General features: G+C 46.7%; 5 protein-coding genes and 1 non-coding gene across 6 annotated transcripts; 3 read left to right on the top strand and 3 right to left on the bottom strand.

Annotated features, from left to right (window-relative positions):
• Positions 1-1,561: 1,561 nt before the first annotated feature.
• Positions 1,562-2,516, top strand: LOC101761419 (germin-like protein 9-1). Its single transcript, XM_004956156.3, has one exon. The coding sequence runs from the start codon at positions 1,648-1,650 to the stop codon at positions 2,407-2,409; it is 762 nt and encodes a 253-aa protein (XP_004956213.1). The 5' UTR covers positions 1,562-1,647; the 3' UTR covers positions 2,410-2,516.
• A 1,651-nt stretch (positions 2,517-4,167) lies between these two features.
• On the bottom strand, positions 4,168-6,426 carry LOC101761023 (ubiquitin-60S ribosomal protein L40-2). Its single transcript, XM_004956155.3, has 4 exons — positions 6,222-6,426; positions 5,947-6,136; positions 4,578-4,644; positions 4,168-4,429 (listed from the first exon to the last, which is right to left on the bottom strand). The coding sequence occupies exons 1-4, from the start codon at positions 6,322-6,324 to the stop codon at positions 4,400-4,402; spliced, it is 390 nt and encodes a 129-aa protein (XP_004956212.1). The 5' UTR covers positions 6,325-6,426; the 3' UTR covers positions 4,168-4,399.
• A 150-nt stretch (positions 6,427-6,576) lies between these two features.
• TRNAP-CGG lies at positions 6,577-6,648 on the top strand. The gene has a single exon. It is a non-coding gene; the product is annotated as a tRNA-Pro (tRNA).
• Positions 6,649-8,617: 1,969 nt separating this feature from the next.
• LOC101760620 (DNA polymerase epsilon subunit 3) lies at positions 8,618-10,582 on the top strand. Its single transcript, XM_004956154.3, has 3 exons — positions 8,618-9,058; positions 9,538-9,656; positions 10,150-10,582. The coding sequence occupies exons 1-3, from the start codon at positions 8,793-8,795 to the stop codon at positions 10,284-10,286; spliced, it is 522 nt and encodes a 173-aa protein (XP_004956211.1). The 5' UTR covers positions 8,618-8,792; the 3' UTR covers positions 10,287-10,582.
• A 461-nt stretch (positions 10,583-11,043) lies between these two features.
• Positions 11,044-13,497, bottom strand: LOC101760212. Its single transcript, XM_004956153.3, has 3 exons — positions 13,274-13,497; positions 11,764-11,991; positions 11,044-11,684 (listed from the first exon to the last, which is right to left on the bottom strand). The coding sequence occupies exons 1-3, from the start codon at positions 13,460-13,462 to the stop codon at positions 11,439-11,441; spliced, it is 663 nt and encodes a 220-aa protein (XP_004956210.1). The 5' UTR covers positions 13,463-13,497; the 3' UTR covers positions 11,044-11,438.
• Positions 13,498-14,122: 625 nt separating this feature from the next.
• On the bottom strand, positions 14,123-22,214 carry LOC101759799 (R3H domain-containing protein 1). Its single transcript, XM_022824276.1, has 10 exons — positions 21,750-22,214; positions 20,309-21,017; positions 19,344-19,716; positions 18,985-19,031; positions 16,316-16,492; positions 16,153-16,185; positions 15,659-15,878; positions 15,212-15,377; positions 14,486-14,691; positions 14,123-14,345 (listed from the first exon to the last, which is right to left on the bottom strand). The coding sequence occupies exons 1-10, from the start codon at positions 22,012-22,014 to the stop codon at positions 14,292-14,294; spliced, it is 2,250 nt and encodes a 749-aa protein (XP_022680011.1). The 5' UTR covers positions 22,015-22,214; the 3' UTR covers positions 14,123-14,291.
• Between the last annotated feature and the right edge of the window lie 276 nt (positions 22,215-22,490).

Genomic DNA, 22,490 nt, shown 5'->3' with positions numbered 1-22,490 from the left:
CTCAAGGCTCTACTCAAGCAACATAATACTAATTCAGAGACAATCCAGTAACTAGTAAAATGAATTCTACTTGATTATTTTCTGGTAGTTGAATTCTACCAAGCTAGAAATAACAGCAAAAGAAATTCCTCAAATTATAATGTTCCACACACGTAAAAGGAAGCCAGGTATCAAAGAAGTTTTGCAGACTTTAAAGGAACTTTGTCCCAACCTAAAGCAAAATATGGGAACCTAAAGCAGACATTGGTTTGATACATTGATCGGAGTGTACAAGATTTCGTAATGGAAACAATTTTTCCTAACGATGAGCATGCCATTCTTATGAAGATATTTGTGCTTCAATAATTAGCTTGATGTGGATATAATGGATACAAATTAACATGTCCGAAATGATGCCGACGCGTTACCATTTACACCATCATACTCAATAGACTCGGGATTATAATCAAGAAACACATTTACACCATCATATACTCGACAGACTCTGGGTTATAATATCCAAGAAACAATTTTTCTCTTGAGAAAATAAAAAGAAGCTGTTCATCAGGAAACTCTTAGGGGTGTTTGGTTCCAGGGACCATATCCCATTGAATGTTTAGATACTAATTAAGAGTATAAATATAGGTTAATTACAAAACCAATTGCATAAATGAAGGGTAATTCGCGAGACGAATCTATTAAGCCTAATTAATCCATGATTAGCATATATTTACTGTAGCTTCACATGGTCAAAGCATGGGCTAATTAGACTTAATAGATTCGTCTCGTGAATTAATCTTTATTTATGCAATTGGTTTTGTAATGAACCTATATTTAATATTTCTAATTATTATCTCGTGCAGTTTTATCTTATTTGAATGATAAGAGCCGATAACTCCATGTCTGAACGGGCAGCTACTGCAGCTTACGGGGAAAATTGCGAGCGATTGTTCTGAAGGAAATGTGCAACCCACAGGCCACAGCCTGTGCATGAGAACTCTTGTTATCTCCGAAGCACATCTATGTCGTGACGCAGGAATATACCTGACGGTTGTAAGCTGTAAGACATGATGCATTGTGCCTGAGGCATACTCTGCGTTTTAGCTGTTGAACTGTTGTGAATGACACACGACACTTTCTTCCCATTTCCGCGTAGCCCCGTTTAATCGTAATTTAGATAAAATTAATTAAGTTAATATAGTTGTAGGTGGAATATATTTGTATGTTATTGTTGATCCTATGGGGAGAGATACTTATATGCTATGCTTTTGCTACAGGGAAGCGAGTCGAAGAGTATGCTATAAGTTGCACATTAGAAACATAGTATAAGGATCTGTAGAATCAATTTACATCTCCCACCTCATGAATTTAAAATAAACTTATATCTAAATTTTGGAAAGTTATGAAATACCATCTTCGAAGACAAATAACCTGTAGGTTTCGATTGATCCATTTAATGGGGTGGGGCCTTAGGAAACTACAAAAGAAAGCTCACTCCAGCTTCCGCTGCGCGGCAGGGCTACCTCGCCCATGTACAGACACATACTGACACACAGCACAGCTCTTCCGAGGCCGGGGACGCCACCAGCTACCTAGTATAAAATAGCAAACGAGACCGCAACAGCTACCTCCGTCGCGTCCACCTCACCTCCGGGAAGAACGCATCAAATGGCGCTCGCCTTCCGGCCGCTCGTGTTGCTCCTCGCCGTCGTGGTCATCCACCAGCTGCCTCGCTCCGCGCGCGCCGGCGACCCCGACATCCTGACGGACTACGTGCTGCCGCGGGGCGCGGATCCGGCCCAGATCAACGGCTCCTTCTTCACCTACACCCGCCTCGTGAGCGGGCTCGCCGGCGACACCGCGGCCAAGTTCACCGTCTCCAAGGCCACGGCGGCCGAGTTCCCGGCGCTGCTGGGGCAGTCCGTCTCCTACGCCGCGCTCGTCTACGGCCCCGGCACCGTCAACCCGCCGCACATCCACCCCAGGGCTTCGGAGCTGCTGGTGGTGGTGCAGGGCCCCCTGGTCGTCGGCCTCGTCGATTCCGCCCGGGGCGGCGCGGTGCACACGGCGGCGCTGGAGACCGGCGACGTGTTCGTGTTCCCCAAGGGCATGGTGCACTTCCAGCTCAACAACGGCACCACCGCGGCGCGCGCCTTCTCGGCCTTCGGGAGCGCCAGCCCCGGCACCACCTCGCTGCCGGCGGCGCTCTTCGAGACCGGCATCGACGACGCCGTCCTGGAGAAGTCGTTCCACACCGACAAGGCCACCGTCGAGGAGCTCAAGCACGACCTGCGGGAGGCGCCGGGGCCGGCGCCCGAGCCCACCCCTGCCAACTCCGCCGCCGCGCTCGCGGTCGGAGGGAGCGCGCTGCTGCCGCGTCTGGCGGCGGCGCTGCTCTGCGTCGGCGCCGCATTCTCGCTCGTCGTGTGATGAGCGTGCGTGGCCCTGTCACGAATAAGCTGGTGGTTTTGACGGGAGATGTTGTTCTTGTGCGTGCTTCTTCTTGAATAAAGATGAACGTGAATACATGATGGCAACGAATTAATGTGCCACTTCTTTCACGCTCATGGCAACAAATTTTGTTGGTCGCTAGAAGGGTCGTTTGGTACTCTCTCTGTTTTCATAAATTATTAGTTCACTAGTTTTGATCCGTAGGTACTTTTTTAAAAATTTTAGAAAGAAAAGCTCATTTTTCGAAAGATTACCCCCTTTCTTTGTTTATGATTTGGATTGGAACAAACGACTCTATTTCATCCACACCTGCGAGTCAGTCGACATTTTGTACAAATTTTACAAACGGAAGATCTTATTTTCATATATAGGAATTCCTATTAGAGTTTTTCTTTTTATTAATTGTCTGTATTCTAATGGCAATAGAACTTCATAATAATGAAGGAGAAGTGGTAATATAATAATTTGGAAACGAAAATAGCATTTTAATGTGCATCAAAAATCAGTTTTTTTTTCGAAATACGTGTTTAGAAAAAAATATATTAAAATTTGCAATACAAATAAGTGCACCAAGACATACTTATAGATGGTATATTTAACAAAAACTAATTCGGTGTTGTAAATGTGAGACTTAATCGAAACTAGAGAAGTTTGTTTTAGGAAAAAAAATCAAAATTAGCTATAATCGAGGTTGTTTTCGGGCTCTTTGAAATTCGGTGAGGGCCCGAAACAAGGTGTTTCGTATATCGTCTACTACCCTGTGAGCTATCTAGCACTAGGTCGCCTGAGTTGCAATCTTGCATGTTAGTTGTCGCAAAAGCCCGTTGGGTGCTGACAATAATAGTTGCGTGATGCTGTTTTAGCTGAGCTACAACCACAAGCGGGATGTACGTGCCGCGGACCGCTGTGGCCCTGCGCGCGAGTTGCTTGCTCGGCTCTGCCGAATGCTTTAGCACGTTCGTGGGTGTTGGCGTGCTTTCAGTCCATCATCGGTTGCACAAGTAACACGCCCACACGCGCGCATACTGCACTCATCAAATCTGCTGACACGGATCGATTTTGCAATCCTTTGCTACGTCCGCGGCCTGCTTCACCGATCGAAAATTCCACACGTTGAAACCAATCCGGCCAGCTTCTGATTTTACATTTTTATTTATAACGTTATTAAAAATAAAGATCGGCACACCACAAAAAAAAAAAGCTGACACCTGCGATGAAATGTGCCTGTTCATCGGTTAGCACAACCTATGTATCTCGTGCACAGGTTTCATCAGAGCATGTACGGTGGCACTCTATGCGGAGTCTTCGCTTCAATTTATTCAGTTGGTTTATTAGTTACCAAACAGTGTTTTTCTCTCACGACATGAGATTTGGTTATCCGTGTCATAGGTGATGAGGCGATACAGGAGAGTGCACTGTACCTTAACTCGGTATCAGAATACACGCATGAGATTTGCTAACTACCGTATCGCGCCTTGTACGTGATGGCGGGCGATGTGGGACCAGAAACAATTACGAATCAGCGCGCAATGGCCAGGGCCGCCGGCCCACGGTAGCCCACGAGGCGCACCAGATTTGATTGGGTGTTGGCGTGTCGCTAGCGCCGGGTTGAACTCAACCTACACCACGAGCAAGTCTCGTGCAGGGCAGACAAGCAGTCGCGTCGAATTTCTAATCACATGTAAGACCGCAACGGGCGAGACAGATGACTGGCATATCCATCGAAGACACAGCACAGGACAAGAACAGCAGCAAAATTAACGACCACGAATTTATAGAGTTATAAGCTACCATTTTATATGACCCAGACTTATGACACAATTTATGCCAGCAATAACATGCTCAAGACCCTCAACAGAAAGACCACGGAGTTCTGACTAGAAACAGAAGAAGCATTATGCTGCGGCAAAAACTTAGACTCGGATCTTCTTGTCGATCCGAACGACCCGCGGAACCCATACTCCAAGCCTCAGTTCTTGATCTTCTTCTTGGCCCTCAGCTGAAATGGAACAAACAACACATAAGACACTCACGTCTGATCAAAATTGCCACTCAACAAATAGCTGTTATTTTCAAGCATAAAAGGTGGTAAATTATTGCTGTAAGCACCAGAAACAAGAATTTAGCACTGGAGAGGTGTTCGTTACCTGGTTGCTGTGGCCACACTTCTTCTTGCGGCAGTTAACAGCCCTGGGGTGAAGGCGCGCGTAGCACCTGGGAGAAGATTTAAAAACCATACATTAGATAAGCTTATGCATACTGACTAAGAACCTTCAATTGCAAAAGCAATACTACAAAAAAGAAATACACTGCATTATCCATTTTAGAAATACACTGCCCATTGAGGTAAATGTTTGCAAACAAAGCAAATATATAAATCTTAGAACAGGACACATAAATAGTCCAAGCATCACAGCAAAACAAGGACCAGAAATCTTTAAGTGGTGCATTGTCTCCAGAATTGGCAGGTCAGACAAAATTTATGCCTCAAAAATTAAGTTCATAAGGTGGCTTCACACATCTAATTGATTCATCATCCCTGCCAATCAATTACACCGCAAAAGCAGAAAAACAGTACTAAACAAACTGCAATTCAGAAAAATCAAGAAACAAAATACCTATAGAAGTCAGTAGAGGTAACTTGGAACAAATTTGCACACATAAAAACTATTGGCAATAAAATAACATTTCATTTTATGTAACACAGTGAATCACATTTTAAGATCTACAGATCACTGCATCAGATGGACACTCCAACCAAAAAGACAAGACATCAGCGCAAAAGCCCAAGAGGAAGCCTAGCACTAAATTAAACATGTTTCACAGTAGGTAGCAGAAGACTAACGGGTGCCTTGGCAGGTCAGACAAATTATATGCCTCAAAAGTTAAGCTCATAAGATAACTTCGCACATCTAATTGATTCATCACTCCTGCCAGGAGAGAACACAAAATGGTAGCACTATCAAGTAAAAGGCAGAAACAAAGGCAAGGGCAGGCTACACATGTTAGTACTGGAACAAAACAAGCACCAACAGTTGCAGTGAAAAGTTAATCAGTGGCTTGGGAGGTCAGACATAATGTATGCCTCAAAAGTTAAGCTCATAAGGAGACCTTAGCACATCTAATTGATTCATCACTCCTGCCAAACCACTAATTGATTGAAACGTAATAAAGACAACAAAAAGGCACAGCAGATGCCAAAAAAAACATATGTATAATCAAATTTACCACCCGTGAAAATCAACTGCTGGAGTGGACTAGGCAGGTGACAAAGTATGGGTGGGGATCAATCTCCGGACACATGGGGAAACCCAATGCCACACATACTGGTCAGGGAGTTACGAACCCACAGTTCCGATTGCATCCCAACGCAAGAAACATACTATTCTATCAAGAAAGCAATTATAAACAAAAAAAATTCTAGGTAGACATCTACATTATGCTGGGACGGAGATAACTAAAAAGGTATTACAGGAACGGAGTGAGGGTCATTCGGATGAATGAAAAGGTTCTTACTTGCGGCAGATCATCTTATCCTGGTTGTACTTGCGGGCGAGCGCCTGAAGAGAGGGTTCAATGATGCCACCGCGGAGGCGGAGGACGAGGTGGAGGGTGGACTCTTTCTGGATGTTGTAATCAGCAAGGGTGCGTCCGTCCTCCAGCTGCTTTCCGGCGAAGATCAAGCGCTGCTGGTCCGGCGGGATGCCTGCATCAACCCAGGCAAGAGCAATCAGCCTAACCGACGATAACATTAGACAAATTCAGAAAAAAAGGACGGATGAGCACCCTACCTTCCTTGTCCTGGATCTTAGCCTTGACATTGTCGATGGTGTCGCTGCTCTCGACCTCGAGGGTGATGGTCTTCCCCGTCAGAGTCTTCACGAAGATCTGCATCTTGTCCTACCCGGCCCTCCTCCGAAGCTCCTCGGAACAAGCTAAGCGCGGCGGCGGCTCGTCGATTGCGGGAACGGGCGGGGTGAGGAGGGTAGGGCGGCGGCCCCTTCTTTTTATAGGGGGGGAGCTAGGAGCTTCCCCGCTAGGGTTTTCATTGGGCCGGGCCTTTTCCTGTTCAGGCCGACTTGAATAAGGCCGCCCAAGTTAGTAAATATAGAATAATACGAGATGATTACCATCCCAAAACAACACGGGTGTTTGGTCTAGTGGTATGATTCTCGCTTCGGGTGCGAGAGGTCGCGAGTTCGATTCTCGCAACACCCCCCCGTACTATTTAATTTTTAAAAAACTTTCGTTGTTTGTGTAATGGATTTGGCATGTGATCGGACTGTCGAATAAACGGGACGTGTAAACAATTATTGCGGGTGCTAAAAACCAAACGGGGTCTAAAATGACTTGATTTGTATATTGCTGGCTGCTTGTGTGGATTTGACGTGGAGATCTAACAGGAGTAGGATTTTGGCAAGATGGAAGTTTTTATTGGTTGTGATATTTTAGTGATATATTCTCCGTGCTTCTTTGCACTCTGAAGAAAGATAGAAAGATAATAGAACTTGGAAATTTGAATGGATCGTTCTGGCAATATATTTGTGTTATTTACGTCAACTACATGTTGCTAAATATTAATTTGTGCAAGTGTATATTGCACCGGTTCAAAAAAATTTATAGCCGGTTCAGTTCAACCAGTGAACTATTAAACCGAAATTCTCACCAGTTCAATGGCTAGTCCGGTCCTAATAACTATGCGTCAAGAGGCTACCAAAAAATCTCCCCCAAAATTATCTATTGGGGGCTCTACTAAAAAAATTTTCTCCCAAAATCGTGTCATCCCACAGCAGATCCCCGATACTAAACTCCCCAATACTTCAAAATTGGCCACGTCAGCACGTGGATCCTTCTCGTTCTCCTTCCTTCTTCCTCTGCCATAAACAAACGAGTGAGCAACGCTCCACCCGCCGACCAAATCCGCCACCCCTACTCTACCAATTCCAATTCGTCACCGCCCACACCTGCCTCACCTACTCGGCTACCTCCTCCACCTCTCCTTGCCCTGCGCCATGGTCCCGGGCGCTGGGGACTGAAGCTCCAGTGGCGACGATGGGCTCCATGGACAGCTCGATCAACGGTAGCCCAGGGTAGCAGATGCAGATGTAGGAGACGAGCGGTGGGGGCCCCGTGCAGAAGGTGCCCCAGATGGTCGTGCCGTTGCTCATCTGGCCGTAAGCGGAGGTGGCGTTCTCGTGGTGTAGGCATGCAGGTCGAGGAGGACCCAACTCGATGGCGGAGCACTGCTGTCGTCGAGAGGGTGACCGTGTCAAGGCGGGCAGAGGGAGGGGTGTGCTGATGACACATCACGTCCCATGTTTGCAGTCTTCTTGGATCTCTCCGCTTGTTGATCAACCTCTGCGACTGCGAGGTTGCTGCTTGCACGTCTGCTGCCCTGGGTGCCACCGATCGAGCTGTCCATGGAACCACCGTCGCGGTCGCGGAAGCGTACCTCATCCTCTTCCGCGTCTCGCTCAGCGGCCACCTGCGCCGGAAATTCCGAGGATGAGACGATTGGGAAAGGATCGGTCCCCGCATATATGCGGGGCGACAGAGATGTTTTTAGCATCCGCACATTTTTACGGGAAGGATGGGGGAGCTGTTGGAGGTAAGTTTTTTTTTACTTTTCCCTAAATAAAGTTTTGGAGCAATTTTAAGAGAGTTTTTGAAGTTGCTCTTACCAGCCCAGCAAGGTAACCAATAGCAGCACGAAGGGAGAGAGCAGCCGGAGAGGAGAGTAGTGAGCGAGCGGAGCAGTTACTTGTAGCGGTGCTGGAAGGAGGAAGGAGCCAGCTAGCCTGAAGAGGAAGGTGTAAGGTGTCGGGTAAGCCCGCAAGGGATGTGGTTTGTAATCCATGGGTGGCACGTTAAGATCTAAAGATACAACACAGTACAAACACTCTAGCGTGCTTCCTCTTAAAGTCCAAATGGACTCCAACTATGTGATAGGGACAACCCAATGAAACCAATCCTATCAAACCCAAAGCATAAATCTAACCTATAAAATTATTAAGCCCAAACTGATAAGCAGGCTACCTGGAGATAAATGTCGTGTACTCCCGTGCCAACCTGCGTGCTGCATACAGCGTTGGATGAAACAAATGGACGAACAGGATTCACTAACGGCCCAGTGGACGCCAGTTTGCTCGTCCACGGTCCACCCTCTCCTTCCCGTCCCGTCGCACCGCACGGTCGCAGCCTGAAAACTCCGACACGGAGCGGTGGGCGGGAAAGGGAGAAAAGAGGGCGGGAAAGCCCACCGATTTTGCTAGGGTTCGCGGCTTCCGCTCCTCACTCCATAGTCCATACTGCTCACCGCCACCGCCACCAGCCGTCCCGCGCCACGAGAGGAGGGAGGGACGATGGCGCGGAAGCGGACGAAGGAAGCCGAACCCCAGCCGGCGGCGGCCGCGCAAGAGGAGCCCGCTCCGGCACCGGCGGCGCCGGCGGCCGCGATGACCGAGGCGGAGGTGGAGGAGCTGCCCAAGGCCATCGTGCGCCGCCTGGTCAAGGACAAGCTCGCCCACATCGCCGGCGGCGGGGAAGGAGCGGAGGTCATCGTCAACAAGGACGCCATGGCCGCGTTCGCCGAGAGCGCCCGCATCTTCATCCACTACCTCTCCGCCACGTCCGTACCTCCCCACATTCCCTCCTCGGTACATTCTGTTCGGATTCAGATTGGCCCCGATTGACTGTGATTATTATTGTTGTGGTCGGTTCACCCTCCCTTTCTCTGTTTGGATTGGGTGTTCGGGACTTGGGGGAGAAATCAAGAAATAAATTTATTCATTCATTAGCAGAGTGTTATCATTCGTTTGAACATGAGTATTTAGTTTAATCGAATATTGGGGTATTTGGGGGAAATTTGTAGAATTACCGTGAGACTCGTAGAGTAACTAGCAGTACCTTTTTGTTTGATAATGATCTCTGCTTGTTGGTAACTAGAAAGGGGGTATGGAAAGGGAAACTTGCGTAATCTAAAAACTTGAATTGAAGCAAGGGTTCTTCCATATTGTGCCTGAGGCTCCCAGAGGCTTCAAATTTCAGCATAAACAGCTTCTCCTTATCAAGGCATCTGGGATCATAATATCATGATTTTGTATGCAGTGCCAATGATATGTGCAAAGAATCAAAGAGGCAGACCATCAATGCTGATGATGTCCTCAATGCGCTTGACGAGATGGACTTTCCAGAGTTTGTAGAGCCCCTTAGGACCTCACTGCAAGGTCAGCATTATTACCTTCGTCATGGTACTCACCTTTTTAGATGCTCCATGGGGTTATCCATATGCAATCCATATGCAAAGGCAGTAAAAGGGCATATGCTTTTACTAATTTCCATGCTTGTTAAGCTTCAATGTCTTGTAGAACCCCCTTAGACCTCACTGCAAGATCAATCTTGTTACTGTCATCCTGTTAATCACCTTATTAGATGCTCCATGGGGTTATCCATATGCAAAGGCAATAACATGGCATCTGTTTTTACTCGTTTCTATACCTGCTTAAGCTTCACCGTGGTGCATTATTAACAAAACGGTTTCTAACAGTACATTCAGAATTTCTAGGGGATTCTGTCCCTTTTTTCCTCTAGCTTTTGCGCTCATGGCTTCAATTATGTACATTCGCCAATGACTCAATCCTTATAAGCTTCCATAAGATTCTTTTCAGGCTTATGAGCCGTCTTATCTCATTTCCTGTGTCCTCATTCTTTCTGTTCCAGAGTTCAGAAACAAAAATGCAGATAGAAGGTCAGAAGCAAACAAAAAGCAAAAGGAAAAGAGAAGGAAACTAAATGAAGAGCCTCATCCGCAGAACGAAAATGATCCAGTTGATGATGCCAAGGAGGATGACGATTAGCTCTGCAGAAGTGATAGTTACATGCGGAAAACCAACATATGTTAGTGTTTATGTTGTAAGTTGTATGCTCTATGTGCTCCATGTTACCTCAGTACTGCAACACTTTCTGTAGACTTGATAGGGAGCTGTATAATTCAAGTGCCCAGCTGCTATCAGGTTCCGACTCTGTCTGGTGGTGCAATTAGAATTCTGTTCCTGATAATGTTTTTCTGAATGACATCAGCAATATCTTGGTTGCAAATTACTGGTTTTATTCAACCACTAGTTGAATGCATCATATCTCGTTTAAATGTTCAGACTGAATGCACTGTGTGCCTCTTGCTGTTGTATCTCCATAATTTTTGGTGGTTGGTCAATATCCATGAGCACACTGTAGAGCATTTATCATTCTGGTATAGCCTACTGGCTACCGCCAGCAAGTTTTAGTGTTTATCTAGATTGTCCGGCACTGATTAAACAATATTTAGAAGGTCCGTGTTGCTTACTACAGTTAACTATTGAACACTGACTGTTAAGTCTCTGGTAGGGTCACCAAATACTCATCTTTATTTTTGCAGTGGTTTCATGGTTTCATGTGTGTATACATGGAACATGATCGTAGCTGTTAAAACCATCCACACAAAACTGTCTACAGTTCATCTTCAGAAACAACCCTTGAGACAATCCAGAAGACCAGAACTCATAAAACACATAGGGAAGAGCCAGCCTTACATAGTGGAGGAGCTTACAAGATGAATCAGGAAAGTTTCTAGTAAAATAATTCCAAAATGCATCTGCACTCTGAATACTTATAAATGAGCGGGTGAAGTCAATATAAAAATTGCTTCTATTCAGTATTGAGGATAAAGTTCAGTGACCAGATCAATCATAAACTACAAAGAAAACTGTGAAATGCCCAAGGTATAATTCACAAAGGCTAATTAGAACTACGATTTCCACCTTGACAAGAACATGACAAACAGTGGTGGTACGGTGACTGCAAAAATCTGAACAAAGATGATCAGGCCTGTTCGCTTCAGCTTATAAGCCGGCTGAAAAGCTGAAACGGCTGATTTGTTGTGAGAGGAAAATACTGTTTGGTGGCTGATAAGCCGGCTGAATAAGCTGAAGCGAACAGGCCAGATAGCTCACAAGACACTACTGTGACCTACTTCAGTCCGTTCCCCATTTCCTTACAACTCGTTCTCTCGCAGACATTCCAGCTCTTTCTTTCACAGGCACAGTAGCCACATTGTTGTTGTCCAGGGTACTTGATTTTGGTCGAGGCCTTTCAACCAACATGTCCTGGAAAACACAGTGAGCTATGAAGGAGAGTGTGCGCCGTATTAGACGCAGCACAAGCAGCAATGAGTTGATAATAGCAGCTACCAGTACATTGAAGTTGGCAATCAGGAAAAACTGCAAAGCAAATTGAGCAACAGTTAGCAGAGATTTGTATCGGGAACTCAACAAGGTAATAAGGCTGTTTTGTCTTTACCGCTGCAATAATGCCAAGGATTGTCAGAACAGTTTGTTTTGCTGCATCCCAGAAATCACCACTGGTAAGCCACCTGAACCACCGGCCTCCTCCTGACCATCCTCCACCAGCAGCAGCAGGACCTCCAGGCCGGCCCCTTTGCCGTCTCCTTTCAATTTCCACATCCCATTTGTCAAACTCTGCCTTCTTCTGCCCCAGGGCATTTTCCAGCGCTTTCCTAGCTTCATCCTGTAGGGAAAATATTGTTCAATTTCCGATAATCTATAGTTTAATTTTTTATTCACACAGAAAACAGTAAAACTACTTAGTCTAATAGCTAATACTAACACTTTTTTCTTAAAAAAAACAGAAAACTGCTGCTTGCCGAAGAGGGACCATTACATCATAGGAAATTTACAGTTTTGCTACAGCAAGCACAACGTTGTTCAAAGTTCAAACTTTAGTGAAGAAAGGGGGAAATAAACTAGTAGAATAAGTTCTGTCACCAAATTTATTCTATTATTTTGTGGTCGCATTCCATCGTTCAGCACTATATACATCCCCATAAGGATCAAAGTAATAGGATTTTCCAGCACTCCCCTAGCTTCATCCTGTGAGGAAATTTTTGGTCCATTTCAGCTAATATTGTGTACTACCTCCGTTCCAGAATACAGCTACTTCTAGCATTCAAAATTTGTCCCATAATATAGCTATTTTTGAGTTCCTAAGTGGCTTATTTGGCATAGGAGGTCTAAAATGCCCTCCATGCATGCATATCAATTATGGCATGCAGATCTGCATGCAAGCCTACCACCAATTAAATAGAAAAGGTATATAATTATTCTAATGAGGGGTAATATAGACTTTTAATCTACATCCTTAATCTGTCTGAAAAACTCTAGAAGTAGTTATATTTTGGAACAGAGGGAGTATGTAATTTAGGATTGTCGCAGATATCAGCAGCGCTACTTAACTCAATAGTCTTGTATATAACAGTGCCAGGTTTTTGTATAAAGAAAATCAGCAACATATGCCAAGGAGATCTTTAAAGCCAAGGAAATGTACAATTTTGCAACAATCGGCTGTCCAAACATTAGCCACAATGAACAAGCAGGAGGGAAATGAGACTAGCAGAATAAGCATTGCAATATATCCGACTTTATTCAGTCACCATCTCCCTACATTACTGCATTCAATATTATATGCATCCCAAAAAAACCCGTATAGAAACGAGCTGGTGCTAAACAAGGGGTTTCGGATAGAAACTTCCACCTGATTCCCCATGTACGTTTTCATTTGATCATCAAATACTGTAAACACATTTAGTCCATCCCGTTATCTACTGTGCAATATGTTCGGTCCCATGGACAGACAACTCAACCCTGCAACGCTATGGTCATCACCAGATATGGCGACGATTCACGACGGGGATTCCTCGAAAAATCATTCCCAGGTAGATCCAACAACTAAGGAACCCGCGGAATTCGCGGGCCAATCAACCAAATGAGAGGGCATGCTGCGTTGAGCGCACCTGTTTCTTGCGGTTGCCGCCGCCGGAGAAGAGGCAGTAGGCGCGTCCGGTGCGGCTACCGGAGCGGATACTGCTGCGGGGGAAAAGGCTTCCGGGGATACTGGGGAATCGGCCGGCGGCGGAGAGGATTCCGTCGCGGCGGAAGGCGCGGAGGCGAAGGGAAGGAGGCGGAGGCAGCGCAAGCGACATTGCTCAGTAGGGTGGCGTACTGGCGTCGCGTGGGTGGGTTGGGTTACGTTACGGTGAAGGGCTGCTTCTACACTGGGCTGCGTCTGTTATGGGCCTCCTAGCAGCCCAAAACCATCAGAGCCATTATGTAACTTCGATTTTGAGTTTGACCCAAATTCGTTTCTATTGAAAAAAGAAAGTTGAAAAGAGAAACACCCCACTTCCAACTGACTCCAGTTTCAGTTTGATTACGTTTTAGACTTACAAAACGGCTCCGGTTCTTTTTTGCTAAGCCTCTAGGTTTCCACCGGACAGGTGAAGTGGGGGTGGAAATTTGCAACAAAACGGTTTATCTTTTTGTTTTGCGGGAAACAAAACGGTTTATCTTGGTGAAACTCAAAAACCAAAGTGATACTAGGGATGGTTTCTACAATTTTTCCCACAAGAGACGCTCTCTTTTTTCCTGCGAGGAAAGAGATACCCATTTAAGTTGACAATCTTTCTGCACCTAAGTTGACACCACCATGATCTATCGTTCTGAATAGCATGACGGCATAGTTAGCACGCAACCGATCAACATTCAGACATGCACCGAGCAGCATGAACCCAGCATAGCGTACACGGCCATTCACAAGACCCTACGCCACTAGCAGCCGCGTCACCAGATGCACAATTGTCCCGTCAGCTCAAGTGCAAGGTGAAAAACATTAGTGCATCACAAAACCACTCTTGTTCACTTCAGACACAAAATTTGCATAACAGTACGACAGAGTACTGCATAAACATATATTCCATAACAAACTTCAATACTGTCTACGGCACTGGTTTTAGACGCAATGGACACAGCGACTTAGAACACTCTGTTTGGCTTCCCCATGGTGCTCTTGATGTACAGGCACCTCACCTGCAAAACAAAAAATCACAGGCCTGAGTTAGCTTCGGATTAACATCAGTTGTTTGCTCTGACACGTATTCAGTGGACACACAAGATGCAACAGAAAGAAAAGGTAAAACAAGGTAGGGTTAAAAGCATGCATGACTCACGTTCTGCCAATTCTTCTTCAGCAACGAAACCAGGAAGTTGACGCTCATCTGGATGTTTTGCTGGATCTGCTTCTCCTCCATCGACAGGTTGCCCACAGCCACACCCATGCAAAGAACCTTCTTCAGCTGGAACTTGACTGTAGCTTTCGTCTCATTCACTTTTGATTCCAGAGACTCCTGGTGAGTAACCAAAGTTGGGAACTTGCCTGTGATGACATGAAAACAAAACGATCGATAACCATAATCAACACCAGCAAGTCAAATGCGATTCTGATATGAGACACTACATTCTCATCGCCTGGGAATCTAATGTGATACAATGCTAGCTAACGTATCGAAAATATAGCGGTTGCATTATCTTATAACACCAACAGTAGATTCTAGTTTTAAAGAAAACGAGCTTCCATTACAGAGTAAGTTTCACATGTAATGTGGAGCTGCAAAAAGCCAACAAGCTTCAAAATCTTGCAGATACAGCTAAGCTGTACAAAAATAAGTTATATCTTCGTATATGTATAGGCTAAGGGAATGCCACACATGAAACTGAAAACATAGTAACAAAATGAGGCTGATAAATACCTTTCCACAGAACAGTACCAGAGCCATTACATATTAGATATAACTACAATAGTAGGAATGTACAACACAGATTGCGGTAAGAACAGATAAAGCTCATTTCTAACTATGAAGGATGACAGCCAGATGTTGACAGAGCAGAATACTTACCTGCCTTGTTGAGACCAGGACCAAGGAGACGAGGAATCTGCTTGATAATAGCCTCGGAGGCTAAGAAAGCATGGTACTTCTTGGCAAGCTTCTTGACAAGCTTCTTGTTCTTGTTCATCTTTTTAAGAGCTTCAACATCCATGTAATCAAGACCGATCTTCTCAGCCTGCACACAGAAGACAACACAACATCACAACCAATCTAAAAAAAACTTTGTACAGAGAAGACAGCATATATTCAGTTCAAAGGTTTGGGATCAAATTTCAAACAATGTACATGTTTTGTAGCATGTATCTGGATATCAAAATGCAGTAAGATGGTCAGTCTCATTTCACAATAGTCAACTGCATGCTAAGAAGGTTCTACCACAGTTTTGAGAATCACAATCCAATAGCAACGACATTTTGCCTCAGGAAAAGGATGGAAGAACAGCATCATCATAAGTACCTCCTCCACGTGCTGCGCATCGCCAAGCATGCAGACCTTCATCTTGGGGCGAGGGATGTGGGGCAGCTTCACGGAGCCACTGAAACGCTTGTCCTTTTGCGGGTCGTAGTTCTTGAGGCCGATCTGGAGCTCGACGGTCTCTGTGAACTTCCTGTTCTTCTCCCTGGCCTCTGAGACGACCTGGGAGATGGCATCCTTGAGGACCTCCGTTTGCAACTTACTGCAAAGCAGAGCGCAGTCAAAATGAGTACAGTGTGTCAGAGATGAAGTGGATGTGGTGTGTGCAAGACTAACGGGGCAACTGAACAGCAACTATCACTCTATCAGAAGCGACAGATGGAATTCAGAAGTGACGGACAAGGGTGATACTGAATATTAATAATTTCAATCATGATCCAAGAAGATCCAGGGTGATCAAGTGACAAATGGACGATCCAACAAGAAAAAACTGGAGAGGAAGAACGGGGGCACAAAGATTGGTGGTGGGTAGGTACCTCATGGCTGCTGTCCGTCGATCACCGATCCACCTGTAGACAGGAAAACAAACGCGGCAAAGATGAGGCGAGGCGGTGATGTCAACACCGCGGAACAAATCCAACGGGGATTTGAAAGCGGATCAGCAGCAGAAGAGGAGAGGACAGGCGGATGGCTCGCTACCTGGTGGGCAGATCAGACGAGGAGAGACGGCAAGTGCGGCGCCGGCGCGAGAAGAGAGGGCGTGAGGAAGAGGATAGAGGAGATGGCCGAAACCTGGATATTTCAACGGACGACGATGCATGCTCGTCTGCCTGTTGCGGCGTTGCCAGCCGTCGGATCCGTTCTCCGCTACCCGGTCATGGGCCTTTTGTGGGCTGAAAATGCAGTGGGCTGACAATTCGATTGTGGTTGGGTTTTCGGATGGCTTGTGAATTTGTGGACTGAATTTGTTGTGGTCCAGCAGCTGGATCCGCGGATTTTTTTTTCGTTGGAGGAACCTTAGGCCTGTTTGGAGCACTCCACTCTAGGAAAAATTGCTCCACTCTGCCAACTTCAAAAATTTCGCAACCAAACACGTCTAGCTTCAGCAACTCCGGCTCTAGGAAAAACGTGGAGCATGGGGGTAGATCCACGTTTTTTTAGTACATCAAGAGGTGCTTCAAAACCCCTCTTTTCAGACCTCCTCGTGGAGTTGGTGGGTATTTACCTACCATTGCCACTGGTTACACAACTTACCCCTTTGTTTCTATTTTGGTGAGACTCACACAGACTATCTTCTTCCTCGTGCCACCCCCGGCCTCCCGCACGCCACCGCGTCGCTCCCTGCACGCCGGGCCTCGCCGCCCCCTTGCTCGGTGGACCTCGCCACCCTTGTGCGCCAAGCCTCGCCGCCCCCTCGTCCGGCGGACCACGCCGCCCTTGCGTGCCGGGCCTTGCCGCTTCCTGCCCGTCTGACCGCGCCGCCCCCTCGCCCGGTGGACCACGCCGAGCCTCGCCGCCCCCTGCCCGATGGGCCACGCTGCCCCGTGCGCGCCGGGCCTCGCCGCCCCCTCGCCCGGCGGACCGCACCGCCCCCTGCGTGCCGAGCCTGCCGGCCAGCCACTGCGCCCATGTTGAGATGGTCGGGATCGTGCTCTGGCTGGTCACCACCAGGCGTGAAGAAAGGGGAGAGAGGAAGTGGTGGGGGAGAAAAGAGGAGATAATGACACGTGGGTCCATTCACAAAGGGTAAAATAGACTATTTATAATAAATTATCATATTTTTGGAGCTGGAGCACTGCGATCAGCCAAACACGTACCTAAGCTCCATGCTTTTCTGGAGCTGGAAAAGTGTGGAGCTGGTAGAGTGAAGCTGGTTTTTTGGAGGTGGAGTGCTCCCAAACAGGCTTGTCGCCTCGTGCTTCTCGCCTCCCACTAAATAATTCAACTTGCTCCAAAAAAACTAAATAATTCAATTTCCTAAAATAACAAATAATTCAACGAGTACTACTAGAACATCAGTCAATTAGTGACGCAACCTCGTCTAATTGGTGACCTTGTCACTGTTTTCTACTACGTCCTCCGTTTCAAATTCTTCTACTACGTCCTCCGTTTCAAATTCAACTTCTAGGTTCATAAATTTTATTATGTATCTAGATACATTAAGTATCCAGATACACTATGTCTAGCTAGATAGCAAAAAACTATGCATCGGCACCCTTTACCTTCTCCAGGCAGCCGCCCACTCGGACAAGGCAGGCAAAGGATCACTCGACCCAGCAGAACATAAACCATCAGAGTTGTACATCACGAAGAAAGATGGGAGCAATGCACCATCCCCCTAACCACTAAATTCCACTGTGGAATTGGAAAACACTAATCACTGTAGCATAATAGTCACCATCTTAGTTTACCACCTAGAGTCGTCACTTCACATAGTAGACAGCACAGTAAACATGCTTGGGTCACTCAACTAAGGCACATTCATGTACAACACAACACTCACTAGTGACTAGACCTCATCAACTACAGCCACGAGATCAACTCCAAATCAGCTTCAACAGCGGCGCCAGCATCTTCCAGTCTCGGTCGAGCCAGGGCTGCACTAGGCAAGCTAGAACCTTAGCTCATCTTCAGAGACACCAACACAGCAAGCGCCTCATCTTCGTTCCAGCCCATCAGAAACTGCATGTGGTTAATCTTCGTTACACCAAGAGCCAAGAACCAAAGCTTTAATAAGTTGAAAGAAAAGCAACAAGAATTGCACTTACCCGCATCCTGATGGCCTGTTAACATGCTGGATCACCCCAATCTCTTCTCTGGTCCAGCACCCACATACCATCCCACATCCCAATCTTTTTTCATCATCATCGTCAGTCAAGGGCCCATCGAAGGAGTAAGCAACAAGATGTGCCCCTCCAGCATCTGAATGAGAGCAGCACACAACCGCACTGGCAAGAGCACGGAGGTGACTGATGCTGCTCTTTGCGCATTGGATCTGTCCAATAAACCTCTAGCATCTTAATCTGAGAGGAGCTAGCAACAGCACCAAGAATAGAGCTGACAAGACCATTGAGGTGACTGGTCCCAGCCCTTCACTTCTCAGCTTCTTTTGCGCATTGGACCTAGGGGTCTGTCCAATGAATCTGAAGTACCTCTCAACAGCGTATGCCCCTCCTGCATCCCAATATGCAGGGAGCAACAACACCAAGAGCGCAGAAGCTGGCATGATTGAGTGGATGAATGCCTCTGCCCAGCGCTTCTTGGTCATTTTATGCCTGCAGTCTGCCAGCAGCAATTAAATTGGATGCCTCATCCAATTCACATGTTGAGCACATGCTGGCAGGTGCAGGCATGCCCGGGCCCCTCACCGGGGCCGGGCAAAGCGCAAATTAGCTTCTGGTTGTTGTTGGTGAGTCTGCACCCAAAAAGAAATTGTGCGTCAAGCATGAATAAATCTTAACAAGTGCATATTGGGATTTTTCGCTTCGTTCAAGTTACATGTTTTACAACACACTTGCTAAAACATGCATAGCGATTCACAAGAGGAATTTGAATATCATGCAATATAATATCTACATATCTAGGAGGATATCATGCAACCATAGCAAGTACCAAGCATATACTAGGGTATAGTAAGCCACTACAATGATAATCTAAGTATCTATCAGATATCAATTAAGTTTGACCAGCAAAGAAATCACACAGGATGACAAATGCATATACAGACCTGTCCAAACTGTCCCATGGATTCAGGTGGATGTACAAATGGCACTCCAGGGCGTGAAGGCATGGGATATTGCTGCGAAGCATGCATGAAAACAGATGATCTCACAGGAGCACCTGCATGACCAGGACTGTAAGGTGTCATGACACCATCTGGAGGCCCATAGCCGATTGCATTAGGTGCTTGTCCTGCTGACCAAGACCCCAGCATGTGCTGAGCTATTGGACGAGGCTGCTGTTCAACAGCAACAGGAGATCTGTGTGCTGAGCCAAGTTGGGGGAATTCAGTGTTGTAGTTAACAGCAGGGGCATACAGGGGCTGAATGGTGTATGGGCCTCCATTAAATCCAAATCCAGGGTCAAATCTTTGCATGTACCTGTAAAGTCATTAATAGTGTGATTAAATTTCTGGGATCAAGTATGCCTATCACAGTGAACAAGGAGAAAACATTGAAATGTGTTACTCAAGCCAGGCTAGCTAAATCATTTTCATCGGACAGGAGTACATACATCAGAAGGTTACTTTGAGTTTCCAAATATGGCCTACTTCATTTTTTTACATTTCCTCACATGATCCTTGGCATGTTTCACTGGCATACCATCATTAGTAAATAGCAATCACACAAATACTTTAGCAGTTCGCTTGAATGTTTAGGTAATAGTTAACTGAAGTAGGAGTCAACTTACTAAACTACAGTGTTCCAAAGGGGACACCTAGGCATCCGGGCAGACCCAGCTCGCCTTGGGAAACAGGTCCGCCTTATCACCTAGGCGATAAGGCATACAAAGCTCGCCTTGTCGCCTTTAGAACACCGCTAAACTAAAAGGCAGGGCCATACAGTTCATAAGAAACTATGCAGCAGAAGCATGTAAAAGTAACTGCAGAAGCTCTCTATCTTGTACATAGCACACCAGGTGGAATTTCCCAAGGTAAGATAGCAGCAAAGAGGTATGTTATGAGAAACTGACCTGTCATAACTTCTGTCATAATCAGGATCTTTGCGCTCTGACTCACGGTCTCTGAAAATTGCAACCCTGTTGTTTTGCCTGTTTCTATTGACTGCAGGCTCCTTCTCGATCTTGCTTCTGTTTGACCTGCTGGCCGAAGTGGTAGTCAAACTCCTTTCAAGAGTAATTTCAGCCCCTTGGCCCATTCTATTGCTTGAGTTCAACTCCAAGGAGGTGGACCTATGCAGAGTATTGGGCAAAGTTGCTTCCTCAGCTGGTCTCCCATCAGCAGCATTACTGCTACTGCTGTTGTTAAATATCCGTGCACGTGCCCTGTTGTATTCCTCTTTCCTTTCTTCAACACTTTTCTGGAGGTTGTCTCTTGAAGAGTGAGCACTTGAGCTGTTAATGCTATGGAAATTCTTTTGAGGCCTCTGCTTGATGGCTACTTTGGCCACAGTGCTGCTCTCTTCTTGTGGCAGATTAACTGGGATATCTGCAAGGCGCACAGCAGGTAGTCGGCACTCGGACGACATCTTACGGAGGATAATACGAGAACCAGTTCCATCAGGCAAACTGTTGTCTGGTATGGCGATGGACTGGAGGAAGTAATGTTGTGCCAGGCGGTGTGCAGCAAGACGCAGATAAGAAGTTGGGAGAGCCGGGAATTCAAACTGTGTCTGTCTAGGGTCACGGATGAACTTCAAAATATCTTGCTCCATTCTTAGCACTGCAAAAAGGCAGAAGATTGGTGTAAGATACAACAACCATATGCATGAACCTAATCGTAGCTCAGAAGTAACACACATAAATGCAACGCACCAAGTGGGGGCAGCATATGGCAACCACAACAGCAGGGGAAAAAATCAATTAATAAAGCATGTAAATTGTATAACATCAATTCGTGACAACTGAGATAGTGTTAGCTGAGACATCCGAGCACTGGATGTACGGATTGCTTGCACCAAACAGTCAATAGCTTGTGTAAATGCTGCAGGCCCCACTGGTGGCTCACAATTCAGAATTTTACTACTTGAGGGCTGTATTTAAATGTCTTATACTTTAAATTAAAAGCAGTGTGTTATGATGCTGGTCATCCTTAATGTGTCAAGCATGTTTGTGCACAGCTTAAAAGCAGATGTGATGCGTTGAGTACATTGGTCGAATTTTCCAGATACGAAGCCAACAGGCTACTGCACGAAGCCATCAAGGGGTGAAGCAGAAACAAAGATAGCCCACGTGCACATATGATTTGAAGGACCACAATTGCAAGTAAAAGGAATGCGCGACATGTACACTACTAGGAATCAAGCACCCCGACCGGATAAAAAGCACAAAGCAAGCATAGAGTAAATCGGCGCGACTCCTAACTGAATCCTTCTGTTGTCCAATCGTGAATTCAGTAACTTTGCATCACAAACAAATTATACCAGAGTCAGCAAAAGGACGGCTGGAATTTTACCAGAGAGCCTCTCCCGCGGCTTCTCGAGGGCCTCCCGGAGGAACTGATCGACCTGCGCGGCCGAATCGTCGCGCGGAGGGGGAGCAGGGCCCTGCTGCGGCTGCGTCGGGGCCGGCAGGTCCTGCTGCTGCTGCTCCTCGGCCAGGTCGGGCGAGGAGGACACGCGGCGCGCGGAGAGGATGAGCCGGCTCATGGGCCCGTCGATGTCGGCCGTCTCCCACGAGTCCGGCGCTGCGGCGGCGGTGTCCTCGGCGGCGGGCTCCATGGCTGGCTGGCCTTTTCTGCGTGCGCGGGCGATCCGGGAGCTAGAGGAGGCTGGAGCTCGGGGCGAGGGCCGCCATGGGGTCGGGGCCGGGGGATCTGGAGGGAGGGAGCGCTGCTAGGGTTGGGTTGGTCAGGTGGTGTTGGAGGGGGAGGGGAACCCGAACGGGGGTGGGGATAGAGAGGGACGGGGAGGAATCTGAGGCGAAGGCGAGGAGGATAGGGAGAGGGAGAGAGAGGAGCAGTGTGGCGCCTTGGGAAGTTACGAGAGTGCCCTTGACGCGCTGTATGAGAAATTAAAGCCGCGACGCTAATAACCGACCCGTGAGGAAATAATTGATTTCCCGATAAGCTTTCTCCTCTACCGGATCTAATTTAGCGACCGACTGAGGGGGTGGTTGATTGGATGGGCTAAACTTTGGAGTGTGATGTTAATTAAAAGATTGAGCACACGTTAATTATAAAACTAATTGCAGAACT

Source organism: Setaria italica, chromosome II (genome assembly GCF_000263155.2).
Source record: "Setaria italica strain Yugu1 chromosome II, Setaria_italica_v2.0, whole genome shotgun sequence".
Classification (NCBI taxonomy): domain Eukaryota; kingdom Viridiplantae; phylum Streptophyta; class Magnoliopsida; order Poales; family Poaceae; genus Setaria; species Setaria italica.
Note: the sequence above shows the minus strand (reverse complement) of the source record. Positions and strands in the feature narration are given on the sequence as shown.

What these genes read in the sequence shown, in the direction of transcription:
- LOC101761419 (XM_004956156.3), top strand. Translation starts at nt 1,648, where the DNA reads ATGGCGCTCGCCTTCCGGCCGCTCGTGTTGCTCCTCGCCGTCGTGGTC.
- LOC101761023 (XM_004956155.3), bottom strand. Translation starts at nt 6,324, where the DNA reads ATGCAGATCTTCGTGAAGACTCTGACGGGGAAGACCATCACCCTCGAG. An exon ending in TAAGATCCAGGACAAGGAAG is followed by an intron (nt 6,137 to 6,221) that starts GTAGGGTGCTCA and finishes GGGTTGATGCAG; the next exon opens with GCATCCCGCCGGACCAGCAG. An exon ending in GATAAGATGATCTGCCGCAA is followed by an intron (nt 4,645 to 5,946) that starts GTAAGAACCTTT and finishes ATCTTCTCCCAG; the next exon opens with GTGCTACGCGCGCCTTCACC.
- LOC101760620 (XM_004956154.3), top strand. Translation starts at nt 8,793, where the DNA reads ATGGCGCGGAAGCGGACGAAGGAAGCCGAACCCCAGCCGGCGGCGGCC. An exon ending in ATCCACTACCTCTCCGCCAC is followed by an intron (nt 9,059 to 9,537) that starts GTCCGTACCTCC and finishes TTTTGTATGCAG; the next exon opens with TGCCAATGATATGTGCAAAG. An exon ending in CCTTAGGACCTCACTGCAAG is followed by an intron (nt 9,657 to 10,149) that starts GTCAGCATTATT and finishes TTTCTGTTCCAG; the next exon opens with AGTTCAGAAACAAAAATGCA.
- LOC101760212 (XM_004956153.3), bottom strand. Translation starts at nt 13,462, where the DNA reads ATGTCGCTTGCGCTGCCTCCGCCTCCTTCCCTTCGCCTCCGCGCCTTC. An exon ending in GCGGCAACCGCAAGAAACAG is followed by an intron (nt 11,992 to 13,273) that starts GTGCGCTCAACG and finishes TTTTCCCTACAG; the next exon opens with GATGAAGCTAGGAAAGCGCT. An exon ending in TCCTTGGCATTATTGCAGCG is followed by an intron (nt 11,685 to 11,763) that starts GTAAAGACAAAA and finishes TTTGCTTTGCAG; the next exon opens with TTTTTCCTGATTGCCAACTT.
- LOC101759799 (XM_022824276.1), bottom strand. Translation starts at nt 22,014, where the DNA reads ATGGAGCCCGCCGCCGAGGACACCGCCGCCGCAGCGCCGGACTCGTGG. An exon ending in TCCTGGTCTCAACAAGGCAG is followed by an intron (nt 14,692 to 15,211) that starts GTAAGTATTCTG and finishes ATGTCATCACAG; the next exon opens with GCAAGTTCCCAACTTTGGTT. An exon ending in TGAAGAAGAATTGGCAGAAC is followed by an intron (nt 14,346 to 14,485) that starts GTGAGTCATGCA and finishes TTTGTTTTGCAG; the next exon opens with GTGAGGTGCCTGTACATCAA.